Raw genomic sequence first — 17,540 nt, 5'->3', positions numbered from 1 at the left:
TTTCCTCCCAGGCGGTCCTAGGAGGCCTTTCTTCGCCGGTGGTTGAGTCAGTTTTCCTCGCCACCTGTGACAGCTCTTCGCAGACGCCCGCGGCTTAGCGCCTGCGCGGACTGCGGGCGTCCGTCACCATGGCAACGACAGCTGGGGGCCCTGGTAAGCGACGATTTCTGCTCCGCAGAATTGGCTCCACGACCTGCACTTTCTCTGGCCTCGTGCGGGGTTGTTAGGGGCGCTTTAAGAGACTCCTCTGGCAGCACCCCTTCCTTTTTTAGATCCTCGCGATGCGTATTCTCAGCGCGCAGCCACAGTCCACTGGCCTGAACCTTGGTTTCCGCCGTGGATGTTAAGAGAATAAAGCGTCTGGGGCGACCTGAATGGCAAGAATATTACGCCCTTTTTAAAAAGATTTTTTTTTTAAAGAGAAGTTTTAGGTTCGCAGGAAAATTGAACGGGAGGAACCGATTCTCCGTATTTCTCCTAACTGGGTGCATGTGTAGCCTCCGCATTATCAACATTCCCTCGGGGAGTGACAATTGTGAACCTGCATTGACACATCATAATCACCTCATAATCACTTAAGTCCACAGTTGACCAGGGTTTTCTCTTGGTGCTGTACATTCTGTGGTTTTAAAGAAATGTATAATGACATGTATTCATCATTATGGTATCATACAAAATGGTTTCTCTGCACCCAAATACTCTGTGCTCCACCTACTCATCCCTTACTTCACCGCAATCCCTGACAGCCATTGATCTTTTTCCTGTCTCCATAGTTTTGCCTTTTCCAGAATGTCATACAGTTGGAATCATGTGTTATGTCACCTTTTCATATTGACTACTTTCACTTGTTAATATGCATTTAAGTTTCCTCCTGTCCTTTTTTTTTTTTTTTTTTTTTTTTTTGCTAGATAGCTCATTTCTTTTTAGCATCAAACGATATTTCATTGTTTGGATGTGCCACAGTTTATCTGTTCGCACACTGAAGGACATCTTGGTTGCCTCCAAGTTTTGGTAATTATGAAAAAAGCTGTTGTAAACATCCATGCACAGGTTTTTGTGTGGACAGAAGTTTTCAGCTCCTTTGGGTAAATAGCAGGGAGTTAACTGGATCATATGGTAAAAGTATGCTTAGTTTTATAAGAAACTGCCAAACTGTCTTCCAACGTGCCTGTGTCATTTTGCATCCCCACCCACAATACTGTTGCTTCGCATCCTCACCAGCATTTGGTGTTATTGGTGTTCTGGGTTTTGGCCACTCCAATAGGTATGTAGTTGTACTTGCTTGTTTTGTGTTTTTCTTAGGATACGTCCTGTGGAACACCAGGCATATGATTGCCATATGTTTTATGATTGCCATATGTTTATCTTCTTTGGTGAATTGTTTGTTCACCAAAGGTCTTTGGCCCATTTTTTAAATTGGATTGCTTTCTTATTGTTGAGTTTTAAGAGTTCTTTTTATATTTTTGGATAACAGTCCTTAACAGCTCTAGAGGAAAATCGGCCTTCTTGCCTTTCTCATCCTCCAGAGCAGGGGTGTCAAACTCATTTTCACCAGGGGGCCACATCAGTGTCTTTTGCAAATATTTTCTCCCAGTCTGTAGCTTGTCTTATTCTCTTGACATTGTCTTTCCCAGAGCAGAAGTTTTTCTTTTAATTAAGTCCAGCTAATCTGTTATTTCATGAACCGTGCCTTTGGTATATATGTAAAAAATCACTGACACACTCAAGGTTGTCTATATTTTCTCCTATATTCTAGTAGTGTTATAGTTTTGCATTCTACATTAGGTCTATGATCCATTTTGAGTTAATTTTTGTGAAAGGTGTAAGTTCTGTGTCTAGATTTATTTTTTGTATGTGGATGTCCAGTTCGAGAACCATGTATGGGAAAGACTTTCTTTTCTTCATTGTATAGCCTTCGTTCCTTTGTCAAAAATCATTTGATTCTATTATGGAGGTCTATTTGGGAGATCTCCAGTTGTTCCATTGATCTGTTTGTTCTTTCACTAATATTGCACTTCCCTGATTACTGTAATTTTATAGTAAGTCTTAATGTTGGGTAATATCATTACTTTGTTCTCCTTCAATATGGTGTTGGCTCTTCTGTGTTTTTTGGCCTCCATATAAACTTTGGAATCAGTTTGTCAGTAGCCAGAAAATAACTTGGGGGGATTTTGGTTAGGATTGCTTGAATCTCTAGATCAAGTTGGGAAGAACCGACATCTTGACAATATTGAGTCTTTCTATTCATGAACATGGAACATCTCTCTTTGTAGTTCTTTGATTTCATTCATCAGAGATTTGCAGTTTTTCTCATATAGATCTTGTACATATTTTGTTAGATTTATACTTAAATATTTCAAGTTTTGGGGATGCTAATGTAAATGGTGTTATTTTTCATTTTAAATTCCACTTGTTCATTACTCATGTATAGAAAGTCAATTGAGTTCAGAGTATTAACATTGTATCCTTCATCCTTTTCTCAGTTTAAATTTTTTCCTGACTGTAAACATAATGCATGCTTATTGCAGACCATGTGGGAAAGAAATCCATGTAAGGACAATACTCAGAGGCACCAGTAGTAAGTTTATGGTATGCTCCTATTTTATAACAATTCTAACTTTTAAGAAAATATAGTTAAGGTCATAGTATACTTGCCATCATATACTATATATCTCCTTTTAAAATTTCTCTTACTGTTTAAAAAACAAACTTTTTCACAGCATTAGTTTTTAGTGGCTTAGAACAACACAGATATATATTACAGTTCTGGAGGTCGGAAATTGAAATGGGTCTCACCGAGCTAAAACCTAAGTGTCAGTATGACCGAACTCCCTCTGGAGGGCTCTGGGGGAAAATTAGCCTTTTTGCTTTTCTCATCCTCTAGAGCGGGGATGTCAAACTCATTTTCACCAGGGGGCCACATCAGTTTTGTGGTTGCTTTCAAAAGGCCAAAATAATTTTAGAATTGTATAAATGTAACTACTTTTTAATTGTTAAGGAGTTGATATTACATTTGGCCCGTTGAAGGCAACCATGAGGCTGATGTGGGCCCCCAGTGAAAATGAGTTTGACACCCCTAATCTAGCGATTGCTTGGGTTCTTGCTTCACTGTCTCTTCCTGCATTTTCAAAGCCTGCAATGGCTGGTTGAGTCTTTTTCATATTGCATTACTCTGACACTGATTCTTGTGCCTCCCTCTTGCACTTGTAACGGCCTTGTGATTAAATTGGGCCCACCCGGGTGATTTATACTACTATCTTTGTTGACTGGAGAGACCTGGTTCTTCTTGCTGACACATGTAAAGAATTACATATCAGCAAATCTATTAGCATGTAATCAGTTTATTAGTGGCCCATTCCCATGGAAGAGAGCAGGATTGGGTAGAGTAGGGGGTGAAAGGCAAAGTTTCAGGGCAAAGCAGGGCAACAAAGAAAGAGCGGCTGAAGACCAGGGTGGCAAGCCCCCAGGCAGCCTGAGGTTGGGTGGCCAGAGGCCCTGTGGCCCCGGAGCCAAGAGCATCAAGAGCGCCCTGAGCCCCTGAGAGAAAGAGAGAGTCCTTTGTTCTGAGGACTTAAGTGGTTGGTGGGATAGGAGGAAAAAAGTTACATATTGATTAACAGGTAAATGTGGTGCCAGCTTTCCTGGGGGAATGTGACTACCCAAACTTAGGGATGTGTGGGGGTCTGTTAGCCTGAATCCTCATCTTGCTCCAGACCCCATTTGTTCATCTTGTAAAGCAAATACGTGACAGGAGGCACTTAATTAAAATTGGGGCACTTTCCGAAGTTATTTATGGGCTCTTTCTATAAGCATCAGGGACTCCCTCCTAAGACAGGTAGTGACCAGAGGTAGGCAATTAACCAAAGTTGTTTTATGGGCTCTTTCTTTGGGCACCGGGAACCCTCTCCCACATTCAGGCCCTGGGGTGAAAGCACAGTTTCAAGGCCTTCTTTCCCAGATAGTGGAAATGCTACATAGAATTTCAAGGACTTTCCTTCTTTCTTGCTAACATAGTGTTTCTTGTGATGTTGGAGCACCTGGTGATATTATCAGATCAGATAATTGGTAAAAGGCGTTTCCTGGCAACCAGGGTGCTAGGTGCTGGCCAGTAACAGTATTGCAGTCTCAGAGTTCCTCCTGTGCTATCTCCTGCCTCATCTTCACCTCAAAGTCAGCTGAATAGCAAACTTAATTCCACCTATAACCTTAATTCCTTCTTGCTATGTAATATAACATATTCACAGGTTCCAGGGATTAGGACATAGATATCTTTGGAGGTCAGGTATCATTATTCTTCCTATTAGAATGAATAAATAAATATATATATTAGTCTCTACCTTGCCTTTTTTTTGCTTAATGTGTCTTGAGGTTACACTATATCTGCACATATAGATTTGCTTCATTCTTTTCAATGGCTGAATAATGTTCTATTGCATAGATATACCATATTTATTTACTGAATTTACTGTTGGTGGATATTTAGGTTATTTTCTCTTTTTTGCCATTGTAAACAATGCTGCAATAAATATTTTGTATGAAATGTGTCATTTCCCACATGTGACCTTATCTGTTTATAGGATAAATTTATGAAAGTGGAATTTTTGGGCCAAAGTTGTATTTTTCTTTATTAAGAACTTTTTTCTTTTTTACTTCTTTTTGAGATAATTTGCATACCTTACAATTTATTCATTCAAAGCATGTAATTTATTGGCTTTTTTAGGGTATTCAGAGTTGTGTAACTGTCACTACAATCAATTTTTACAAATTTTCATCACCACAAAAAGATGTAAGAATAGGGGGAGGATCATATGTGAACTCGCTGTACCTTTCACTCAGTTTTTTTCTGTAGAGCTAAACCTGTTCGCCCAAAAGTCTTAATTTTAAAAGTTGCAGGACAACAGTGTGGTGATTACAGTGGGTGGGGTGGGAGGTATAAGGTGACTAAATGGTGATGGAAAGAAAAAAGAAACACACACACACAAAAATAAAAATAAAAATTGCAACTAATTTTGTCTTTCTCCTGGCCTAATTTTCAGAATTACAGCCTACTTAAATAGCACTAAATATCCTAGATCATAGATAATTGGAGTCTTCTTAAATTCTATGATATATACAGCTGTGACTAAGTATCAGGTGGCAGTTTTATCCATTAACAGGGCAAGGAGAACTTTTTACCTAAAATTTTTTAATTTTGGAGTCATAGTATTTTATCATTAATCTATAAGTTGCCCTTATAAAAATTTTGACTGTAATGTGTTTAGTTGAATGGTGCTGTGGAGACGTCTGATACCTACCATTAACTAATATTTAGTTGTTTCTGGTGACATGCATGATTACCCTTTTCGTGAATCTTCTGGTGTATCTCAAAAACTTCATTTTTAACATCTACATTAATCACATACTTTATCTTGAAATTATACTAAGATTTAATTATTTGTGCATTGTTATACATGTCTGTTGTAAATAATGTACCTTCTAAAAATGCACAACTTAAATATTTAATAAATGATGGCCTAGTATTTTCATCTTAAAATCTCAGACTCAGGCTACATAGGGCCACGTGTTTATGGTAGGAAGCTGCCTGGAGGGTAGTAGATGCTGCAGCTAATTTTCTCCTGCATTCTGTAGCCCAACATACAGAGTGGTTGTGAAGTCCATGCACGTTAGTTTGAAGTTATATGCTTCTCCATTCTCTAATCAAATTTTACTTTTTCTCAGTGCCTCAGCAGTTCATGATGGCCATTTTTAGTTTTTTAACTGTTGTTAGGCAGAGTTAATAAGCAAATAATTAACATAAGACAAAATCTCATGCATAGGGAATTTGCAGCCACTTGGTAGATACTTAAATGTTTAAATAAATGAACAAGAATTAGAAAGGTAAGATTTACAGATGACTGTTTTCATTGTTTTTTACCTTTTTAATTCTTTTTTACTTTTTTCTCACTGTTATAGGATATAGCATCATTTGGAGTAGATGTGGGTTCAAGTGTGTTAGTCTCAGTTAACTCATATTTTAATGTTTAATTAAGAGAAAATCTGTGTGCCAAAAAGTAGTTGATAAATAAGGGAATTATGTATATTTGTACAAGATAGATAAATCTGTGAATATTAACTCAAGAATTTACTTAGTCACTCAGATAAATGATGCTGAGACTCATACTCTGAAGGTAAAAATGCTTAAATATGTAATTTAAACTGATAAGAACAGATGTTACACCTGATCTTAGCCAAAAGGCCGAGAGTAATTCAATATGTAATTTAAGATTCTAAATTGTTAATATAAATATAGAGCAGGGCTTCAGATGGAGAAAACAATTAAATTGTACAAAATTTAGAAGTTTTTATTATAGCTATGGCTTTATATATATATTTTACTTATTCAGGATTGGAGATGACAAAATGTGAAAATTTCTGCTTTAAAATATGTGTTTCTTACCACTTTTTTTATGTTTCTTGCCAGTTTTTTCATGCTTCAAAGGTCCAGACTACCTTCTGTTTACTAATCATTACTTACCTCATATATAGCATGTTTATATATTTATATATGTTAACCTGCCACAGCATAATACTCTATCTTTTTTAACATCTCATGTTTTTCTCAGTTTAATTACTTTATTATTCTCTCTCATTATAGGCTGTGACCTTTTTATTAAAATTTTTTTACTTCATGTAAAACAATCTGTTCTTTTTTGTGTAAATGCTGTTGTTTTAGGATCTTGGAGTGAAAATATACTGCAGTATTTTCTGAGAAATAACCAGATCACTACAGAAGACGGTGCCCAGATCACTTGGTATCATGCAGCCAACCACAAGGCACAGCTGAAGGAGGCGCTGAAAAGTAAGTCAGTGTGATTGCTCATATTCACACTGGATAACAGATGAATTCAACTCCCTTTTTTTGACATCTGAGCATATTTACAGGTACCAGAGACTTAGATGATCCAAGTGTAAATTATAGGCTGATATAAACATTTTTCCCTTTAATCCTCACCTGAGGATGTGTTTATTGATTTTATTTGTGTTAGAGAGAGAGGAACAGAGAGAGAGAGAGAGAAACATCCATGTGAGAGAGAAACATCAATTGGTTGCCTCGCACACGCACTCTGACTGAAATCGAGCCCACAGCCTAGACATGTGCCCTGACCAGGAATGGAACCTACAACCTTTTGGTGTATGGGACAGTGCTCCAACCAGCTGAGCCGCCTGACCAGGGTGATAAAGTGACATGAACATTTTTATAAAAGATCTCATTTTGCCTGGCTGGCATAGCTCAGTGGATTGAGCTCGGGCTGTGAACCAAAGCATTGCAGGTTCAATTCCCAGTCAGGGCACATGCTTGGGCTGCAGACCATGGCCCCCAGCAACTGCACATTAATGTTTCTCTCTCTCTCTCTTTCTCCCTCCCTTCCCTCTCTAAAAATAAATAAATAAAATAAATAAAAATAAACAACTCCTTTTAAAAAAAAAAGGATCTCATTTTGTTTACAAAATGAACAAATTTCCATAGTGGAAGAATTTTTTTTATTTTCTAGAAGTGATTTGCCTCTTGTATGTCTTATGTGAAACTCTTCTGTATTATTGTACTTCCTTATATTATACTGTAGTGATTTGAGCAAAAACTTTAAGACCAGGATCATGTGTTTTACATATTTTTGTGTTTCATGGTGTACTAAGGAGAGGCTCAATAATTCTTTGTTGAATGGATGGATGAAGCCATTGCATACTAATTTATAATTCATTGCTGTGGACAGTATTTGTGCCTCAGCTAGAAACTAAGACTTCTGGCTTGCTAATTCCATCTATAATCATATCTATCTATATCTATATCTATCTATAGTCTATAATCTCTGTCTGTGTATATCTCCCTGTATTATATAGATGAACACTGTAACGTTCTCTTAGCCTTTTCCTATGAAGTACCCCCTTTGCCTGTAGCAGCAGAGGATAGTAAACATCTATCACTAGATGGCTTTTGAATAGCTTGAAGTGACCTGGTCCAGCAAGGAAAATTCCTTGGAATCTCATGTTTTATTGTAAAATGCATGCATTTTTTTTTTGCATTTTACTCTATCACGTATCTAGATAATGTATCTCAATATGCATTTCTTGCATTGTAAAGATATTGTTTTACGTTGTTTTTCTTTGTTTCTCAAAGGGAGGTGCTTTGTCTTAATATGAATCCCTAATACCCAAAAGAGTATCTGGCACATAATAATGGCAGAGTGATTATTAATAAATGGATTTTAGCAAAAGCAATGCTTTGGGAAAAATGTTGACTCATGGTTGCCAGGAGCTGGCAGGATAGGGAATAGGGCATGAATGCTAATGGGCACAGGGTTTCTTTTCAGGATGATGAAATTTTTTGGAATTACATAGTGGTGATGGTTGCGCAACCTTCTGAATATTCTGAAAACCACTGGATGGTATACTTTAAAAGAGTGATTTTTATAGTATGTGAATTATATGTCAATTTAAAAAATTGGAAAAAGGTAGAAAAAATAAAACTTATAGAAATAAATTTATTTCTTGTTATATGAAATATCAAAAATATTCTACAGATAAATTATTGTAATTCATAGGTAAATTTAGAAATGTCAAGACAAAGTCAAAATGGAAAATAAATTGTATTTCTATGTAACAGCATCTAAAAATTTGGGAAAAAATCTTAAAAATTTGTGCTTCATAATAGGGTATATAGACATTTCACACCTAGAAATAATCTAGTTAAATATGAATACTTTCCTTTTAACTTTGTTTTAAAAATTACTAACGGTAAGTTATCTCCAGTTGCTGGCAGTCTGGTGTTTATGTTGGAAGTTTTCATAGGTTACTTAATCTTCAGATAGTGTCCTCCTTTCTTCACGTTAGGCAACTGGAGCCCCAAGTTTTATAGTTTGGGGAATCCTTACAACCACATGGAAGCTGATTCCATTCCTAGGCCCAGGGTGAATGATGGATTAGAATAAATTAATCAGCGCTTGGAGTTCCCTTGATGATTCATATTGTTCGGAACAGAAAGAGTTAGTCCACCCGGTGCCAGCAGAACCAAGTACTGAACACTGAGAACTGCAGTAGAGAAATGAGGGTTGTTTTACTGCTAGCATTCCTCAAGATGAAGCAGAATGCTGTTGCTCAAAACTGTTCCTGATGGCTTAAAATTGGAGAGTTTGAAGGAGGTACTGGGAAGAGATATGCAGAAGCGCTGGCAGAGCAGTTTGGGGAGGTTTGGAACTTGGCCATTTATGGTAAGAGGCTTAGCATCAGAGCTTACTGGACAACAGACCTTTTGCTTCTGAAAGAGTTCCAATGTTCAAGTTCTGGTCAGATCCCAATCCTTTGGTTCTGGGGACACATGTGCAGTGCTGTCTCTGTAAAACAATTCAAGAATGTATTAATCATCGATCTGCTTTAAGGAAGTAGTACTGGTTTAAGCTGGCCAGTGTGGTTTGTGTGCTGTTTCAATATTGTTCCCGTGGTGGGCAAGTGATCTAACCTGGCTCAAAAGGAGATTTCCACCTTAACACTGAAGTACATGAACACTGAAGTATGTAGCCCCAGTGGTAGAGTCAGCCATCTTACCATCATAGGAGAAATCAGCCTGAAGACACACCAAGGATAGCAAAGAATTGAGACATGAAGACACTAGTAACATCATCCAGCTGCTGATTATACCACACCTGGAGCCTGCCCTACCTTTGGACTTCTATCTATGTGAGCTAATAAGTTACTTTATTAGCTCCAATCTGAATTTCTGTGACCTTGCCCCCAGAAACAACCAGTAGATAGATGAGTCAGCCCTAATTTGGTAAGTCATTTTCCTGCTGCCACTTTTGCTCTTGTTGCATTCGTTTTCTACCTAGCATCCTAAGTGGTGTTTTTCAACATGAATCAAGCCTTTTTAATTTAAAACTCTTTAATGATTTTCCATTAAAAATCCTTACTGTACCTGTGGGAAGGGGCTTCATTTAGTTCTACCATTCTGGTTACCAGGAGGAGAGCTGTTTCCCTAAGTGCTTTGGAGTCTGCCTTACTGATTATTCTCATAGAGGTAAAGGTAATTTTTCGGTGTGTGGTTTTTGACTGGATAGAGCTGATGTATCAAAGCTTCCAGACAAAGGAGTGTGCTTTTCTCCTCTTCCACCTGGACAATGGGAAGCAGCAGTGTACATATTTGTATTTGCTGGAACTTGTCTTGAAAGAGGCTGTTCCAAAGTTTGAACTGGGAGGTATAGAACTTAGGGGTTGTAAGGCTCATTTAGCTCTCAACTAAGCTGCGTCTTCTGACCTAGCTTTGTAGGTGATAAAGGTAATACCGTGAACCCCATCAAGCCAACTTGGCTGTTTTATTTCTCCATGAATCCATATGGAGAAGGGGTTGCTATTTATTGGAGTCTTCAAACCACTACAATAAACCTATAAAGCCCCGCATAAACTGGCCTGTTTCTCCAACTGCACCTGTTACAGGGTTCTTACATTCTAGCATGCCGTCCTTATAGTTCTTCACATGACTAAGCTCTCTTCCTCCTTAGGCTGTCATGAGTATGCTTTCCGGGAATGCTCTTTCCTCACCCTTTGCTTGGCTACTCTCTTATGCACCCTTGGGTATCAGTTATGAATTGCCACTTCCTCAGAGACTTCTGACCCCAGAATCAAAATTCAGGGTAGCAGCTTGTACTTCACTTTCATATGTGGCCTTTTATGACTGGCTGATTTCACTTAACATACTTTCAACATCCATCTATGTTGTAACATGTGTCAGTATTTCATTCCTTTTTGTGGCTGAATAATATTTAACTGTATATTATATCATGTCTTGCTGACCTATTTAGGTGTTTTTCCATTTCTTAGCTAATATAAATAATGCTACTATGAACAATTGTATACAAATTTATTTTTTATTTTTTTATTCTTTATTTTTTAAGATTTTATTTTATTTTATTTTTATTTTTTAGAGACAAAAGGGAGGGAGAAAGAGAGAGAGAGAGAAGCATCAGTGTGGGGTTGCTGGGGGTCATGGCCTGCAACCCAGGCATGTACCCTGACTGGGAATCGAACCTGCGTCACTTGTATACAAATTTTGAGTGGACATGTTTTTACTTCCCTTGTCTATGTGCCTGTGAGTACAATTGCTAGGTCACATGGTAACACTGTGTTTAAGTTTTTAAGAAAATACCAAACTGTTCTAAAGCAGCTGCACCTTTTTATATTCCTACCAGCAGAGTGAATGAGGATTCTGATTTCTCCACATCCTTGGCAACTTGTTACTGTCTTTTTCATTATAGCCATCCTGGTGTGTATGAATTACTATCTCATTATTGTTTATATTTGCATTTCTCTAAAGCCCAGTGCTGCTGATCACCTCTTATATGTTTATGGGAGAATAGCTTAGATTTGCAGCCCAGTAGCCTTTCAGCCTGTTTCCTGCTTGTGGAAGTTTGAGAGCCCACAGACCCTTCCCTTTCTGAACTACCTTTGCTCTTTGGGTCCAAGTGGGTATAGTACAATTAAAAGTGTAATGCGCTTTCTGTATATCAAGTTATAAACCATTCCTCTAATCAAAAACCTTAGCTCCAAACCTCTTGGAGGTAGACCTCTCTCTACCTCAGTCCGCTATTTAGGATGCTGTGAGACAACGCCCTTCAATTCTAGAATTTCTTTGTCCAGTTGTATGGGTGCATGAGGCACCATCTTTCTCTTAACAAATGGTCTTATAATTTCACCCTTCACTTCATCTTAACCCAGAGGTCATAGTTTACAGGCAGCATTCTGGATTTGACTTTTTCCTGAGGCTGTCTCTCACTTTGAGAATCTTTTGCCAACTGAAGAGAATAGATTTCATTTTCTAACTCAGCACAAGTCCTGAATTGGAAATATTTCCATATGCTAAAATCTGAGTGGCTAATTATTTAACTCACTCTCTCTTCCCATTCTTTATCTAGGCAGCTAAAAGAAGCCAGTGGCATGTTCAATATTCTGTGGGGAAAACTCATTAGCCAAATCTGCAAATTTGTTAGGTACCCTTTCTGTCTTTCACCAGTTGCTGCAAGTGGCAATGTTGCCAACAGTTAGTTCCATTCCTATATAAAACTGGTGGTCTGTTCTCAAGCCTCCAATAAGAATTTCCTCATTGCTCCTCTAACTCCCCGCCCTACTAGAATTCCACCAGGTCCCAACGCCAGTGCCATATTCAGGCTTTTATGGCAATGTTCCACTTCCAGATAACTGTTTTTTTTTGTCTACTGCTGTATAATAAACTAACCTCAAAATTAGTGGCTTAAAATAACAGTCATTTATAATTCCTCATGACTTTGTGGGTCAGCTGGTGGTTCTTCTGTTCTGTGTGGTGGAGGCTGGGGCCCCTGATGGTGCTGTCCTCAGTAGTCTTGCCTGAACGCTTTGCCTGGCAGCTGCCTTACAAGAGGATGAAAGTAGGAGCTGCCAGTCATTTTAAGGGCTAGGACTAGAGCTGACAGTTTTTCTTCCCTTATCTTCCATTGGGTTAAGCAAGTCACAAGGTCAGCCCACACTCGAGGGGAGAAAAACGAGAAGAGAGGTATATATATGTGTAGGAGGAATTGTCAGCCATCTATGGAGTCAGTCCACCACAGCATGCTAAACACATTCATGCTAAGTGACTGATGAAGCTTATCACCTATTCCAGGGATGTGTGCTTTGTCGATGGAAGAGATGTCCAAACCTGTACAGAAATTTTATGTGTTTATGTGAACCAAACTGACAACAATTGCTGGGAAGCAAATCCCAACAGACTGAGAAACTGCTCCAGAGAATGGCAGGTTTTTCTAATTGTATACATTAGATTCAAAGGAGATATAAGCGAGGTGAAATGCATTGATTAGGGAGGCAGGCGAAAGCAAAGTGGAGAAATCTCTGAGATTGGATAAAGAGTTAAATGGAGATACACATACGTTTTTTACATTTTTGGGTAAGGGAGAGTTAATAACATTTACGGCACAGAGAGATGGTATTCGAGGAACAAGATAACAATGAGGAGATCTGTGGTCTCGTGCTCTGAGGGGTCCAGAAAAAGGGACTTGCTCTAACATTTTAGGGTATGTTATCTTAGATGCAAAAAGATGGTTGACAGGCTCAGTTAAGGTAAAGACTGACCTGTGTTAAGGAAGCTAAAGGCCTAGCATGTGGCTACCTGCAGTGACTCACGTTTAGTTAGAAATTTTTATGTTCAGACTGTTATGGAAAAGACGATTCAGACCACCTTGGAGTTTGTGAAGTGGGGTTTATTCACGCATGCAGACCCAGAGGAGATAAAAAATCCAAATTCTGGGCATTGAGCTCAAGCTGGAGTTTCCTTATATGCTTGTTACACAGGCAGAAGGAGGAGGGGGAGGAGTGCAGCTGCTAAAATGGGGGTTAGTGTACGACCTGAGATAACTGTTTATCTGGGAAAGGCTGCTGTCTGGGAACGGCTGCTGGTCAGCTCCTACCTAAGAATGGCTACTGCTCAGCTATGTCCTGTCACAATCTTCCCTTTGATGCTATAAGGTGTTTTTATCCCTTTAGCATCACTATATAGCATGGCTATATGGCTGAGGTCCTTGGGAAGGTTGCAACTGCTGATATTGGTGTTGGTACCACTGGAGGGCTAACACTTTGGCGGCTGTCTTATGAGCCACTGTGGCCTCAGGTGCTGGACCAAGGTCCAGAGGATGCAGGATCCCATATGCCTGACATCTCCGGGTCTGGTATCCTATGGTCCTGGATATCACTCTAGTCCGGTATACTTTCCCTCCCCAAGTGTAGAGGGATTGTTGTGGCTGAACGTAACCCGATGACATGGCAGTGGAGGAGCTGAAAGCTGACCCTGGGAGATAGTAAGAGACCACTCTATCGCTGAGCATAATCCTATGCCCGGGGGTATTATATTTGCAGGCTGGGACTGAGACATGGGCCACATTTGTTAAGTGAAGCATACAATAAACCCAAATGCAGAGACCAAACAGAGATAAACTATTCCTAGGGTGATCTGCTCCTTGGGATTCCATTCTGCAGGGGTCACAGTCGCTAGTCCAATTTCCAATGCTTCTGCGAAGGTGTCAATTAGAGTCAGGTACCCTGCGGAACAATGGTCCATTCCTTGGTGTCTTCTTTACTGGTTGGCATCCTCTGGTGCCTCTGTGTGGGTATTCTAGGTACAGGCCTAGTTTTCAGGTCCTCAGGATCTGCCGCTGTTTTGGCCTGGCTGTAGTGGATCCAAGGGGTGATTCCTGCAACCTAGGCAATGCTAGTGGCAGCAAGCCTGTCCAGGGCAGTCTAGTTTCCTGGTAGAATTTAGCTAAGGTTCCATTTTCTGTCCGCGTCTCTGATCATACCGTGAGTACTTCTGACAAGCCTGGTTGCTGAGCACTGCGCTGGGTGATGCACCGGAACCCCGAGGGAGCTTGTAGGCCTCTGGGGCAGGTGAACCCGACAGAGCACTGTGAAGGGCCATGATAGAGGACTGCGAGGACGGCTGTGGGGGCACTTCAGATATACAGCACAGCACGTGCCCTCTGCAACTTGACGTGAAGGGTAGGAGTGTGTTCAGGATGTGCTTCTGGTGTTCTTTCTTTAATTTAGCCAGGCACTTCAGCAGCGTGTGGGTTCCCTCCCAGCACTGTTCCTGGGATGGGGCTGCCAGGAGGAGGTCGTCCATGTACTGCAGAATCGTCAGGTCTGGACGCCCTTAGCGAGGGGCTTCAGGTCTCCTGCTAGGGCTTTCCCAAATAAGGTTGGGGAGTTCTTAAACCCCTGGGGCAGTCTGGTCCAAGTTAATTGAGTCTTGACTGCTGTGTGCAGATTTTTCCATTCGAAGGCAAAAATGGGTTCTCTGGAAGGTGCCACAGGAATGCAGGAGAAGGCATCCTTCAGATCAAGGCAGGTAAACCACGTTGCTGTTGGGGGAAGCTGGCTTAGGAGGGTGTATGGGTTCGGGACGACTGGGTAGAGGGTGACGGCTGCTTCGGTGACAAGCCCGCAGATCCTGGATGGGCCGGTACCCACTCCCGTCCAGCTGCCATCATAGGTCTGGGCAGGTGTGGCCCCATGTTATGGAGCTAATTTTCTCTGAGCTCCCACGCAGGTGCTGTAACTCGGGGGACTTCCCTCCCAGTCACATCTTGGGCAGGGGGAATCTTTCTTTATTTCCTTGACCCAGAGTATGGCCACAGCTATTGAGCATATCTAAGTGACCAGCCAAAGGCTATAGGTATGTCAAATGACTATGCCATGGATTAGCTGTAAAGCTGTTGCTGTACAAAACAGCCCTGCATGTTCTTGCTCTGTGTGTCCCTCCCCCAACTCACACCTGTGGGGGAAGGGGTGAAGACATCTTAAAATCTGGATGCCTTGAGTTCTGGACCCCATTTTAAATGCCCATTTGGGGTCCCCTCTCTTGGCTGCACCCTGTAACAATCTCTCATTTCAGATATGCACTCACTTTAAATTCTTTTAAAGGACAATAGACGAAGGTCTTATCGTCTTGTAACTACTTCTGGCTGGAAATGGACGTTGTCCTACCTATCCGTGGGTCAGGGATGCCCTGAGGGGGGGGGGTGCAGCACAGAGGGAGTCTTTCCTGTAAGCAGAAGGACCTTACAGAATCCTGGTGAGTTGGCTGTCCCCAGAAAGTTGCAGGCTTGGTGTCCAAAGACTGGCATTACTGGACCGTTGACATCCTGGTGATATTCTGGAGATGACAGATTTGGAAAGAGTTGGAAGGCCCAATTAAATCATAACCACTAAATGACAAAGGCAGGAACTTAAGTAAAGAATGGCTTATCTGGAGGAAGGTGTACAAGGCATGCTACACCTATCCAAAACTCTTGTGGCCCATTATACTTTACTGGGGCTGAGGGGAATATATTAGGATTTCCCTCCTTCCAGATATCTGAACCCTTCCTGTCCAAGCCATCAAGACAGAAAAGGGAAAATCAGTTCTAAAGTGAAGTCCACAGATCTCCCAAACTGCTCACCAACCCAACCACTCAGTTCAGCCAAACCACTGAGTTTCAGGGGGCGATGATGAAGAATTGGCTCCTTAAGTGAGGCCTATATTGCAACCAATCACTCAAGTAATGAAGTCATAGGCATATGTCCTATGAAAACAGAAGAACACACAGGTTAATTTGCACAATAGTCCCCAAACCAGTCTCTGTGCCTGTGAGACTGTCTTTTGGGAAGACATTCAGTTACGAGGTCTTTCCTGCAATGACATTTAGCAATGGCAATTTGACAGGTCTTTCATACCTGTAAATTGTACATCTTTGATGATATTACAAAACCAGTTTCAACTTTCAAACGAAAAGACATTTTCAAGACAGCTGCGTCATTCTGATGTCCAATACTGAGCATTGTGGTTTTCCTTGAACCACAATTTTTCTCCTTAAGATCACCCTCACTGCTATTAAAGGGACTACTTTGAGTTCTGTTTTTTATTTTGACTGTTCGTTTGCATAAACACACCAAGAGCAGCCTGAATTACTTATGATTCTTGATTCTGCTTTGCTGGAATTCACACAGGGAACCTTCAGATTGACTTACCACTCTGCGCCTCGGGGCACAGAAGCAGGGCCACACATCCGCCATCTGGCTTCGTCTGTCCTAGTTGTTTCACTCAGATCCTTGAGGCTTCCATTGTGCCCACAGGTTTCTTTTTGGCCATCTTTCATGAAAGCAACCTCTGTTCCTTCCCTGGAAAGACTGCCATGAACTGCACAACCAACTGAAGTACCAGGCTTTTCTCGTGGGCTTACACTAGCTTTGCAAGTCAATCCCAGTTCCTCAGGGCTTTCTGGTGACAACCAGAGCCCACACATGCCTCCTTCAGACGTGACATTCCAGTCAAAGTCTTGGTTAACAAAACTACTATCAATGACTGGTCTTATTGGTTTTATGCAAAGAAACCTTATGCCTTTACTCACTCCTTCAGAATGTCAAATTCTGGAGGGATCAGGTAGGGAGAAAAATACAAAGCGTGAAGGAAAATCCTTTCCCTTCTGATATCTACTGGGCTTCTCAAAACCTTCACTTCCAGACATTCTGGAACACTCACAAACCCTCTATTCTTTCTTTCATACAGCTTCTGATATCCACCAAGATTGCATCTCCATGTCTTATACTTTCTATTATTAACTAACACAACATAACTCCTTCTTAAAACTTTTACTTTCCCATTTATTTTTGCAGTTTTCTACAGACCTTCTTCATTTATATATATTATATTTTTTATTTACTTTCCTACAGAGTGTGAAGTTTCAACCTTCCCTGGAATCTTCAATTTCCTTTTTAGAGCAGATACAGAGCAAAATCCAAAACACAGAGTTCCAGAACAATACACAGGTAGGGGCATTCTCTTGCACCAGTGTATCCATCGGTGCCTTGCAGAGACATGCTCCTTCAGGCCCGGTCTTTTGGCAGAGACATGCTGCTTTGCCTCTGGCTGAAGCACTCATCAGCCCCAAATGACCTTTCCTGGGTCCCGAATGGCAAAGGCATTCTCCCCAACCGGTTACAGGCGACCTTTC

General features: G+C 40.6%; 1 protein-coding gene and 1 non-coding gene across 2 annotated transcripts in view; one reads left to right on the top strand and one right to left on the bottom strand.

Annotated features, from left to right (window-relative positions):
- The window catches only part of FAM151B (family with sequence similarity 151 member B), a 38,124-nt gene continuing 20,584 nt past the window's right edge, over window positions 1–17,540 (top strand). Inside the window, exons 1-2 of the mRNA XM_045848065.1 lie at window positions 1–153; window positions 6,713–6,838. Of these exons, the coding sequence (XP_045704021.1) occupies window positions 129–153; window positions 6,713–6,838 (151 nt within the window). The 5' untranslated portion in view covers window positions 1–128. The remainder of the gene's footprint in view (window positions 154–6,712; window positions 6,839–17,540) is intronic.
- LOC123825056 lies at window positions 6,062–6,247 on the bottom strand. The gene has a single exon (XR_006786832.1). It is a non-coding gene; the product is annotated as a U2 spliceosomal RNA (small nuclear RNA).

The sequence above is a fragment of the Phyllostomus hastatus genome, unplaced genomic scaffold (genome assembly GCF_019186645.2).
Source record: "Phyllostomus hastatus isolate PE091 unplaced genomic scaffold, TTU_PhHast_1.1 phas_contig_58, whole genome shotgun sequence".
Lineage (NCBI taxonomy): Eukaryota > Metazoa > Chordata > Mammalia > Chiroptera > Phyllostomidae > Phyllostomus > Phyllostomus hastatus.
The sequence above is the reverse complement of the archived record's forward strand: the minus strand, read 5'-3'. Positions and strand labels throughout refer to the sequence as shown.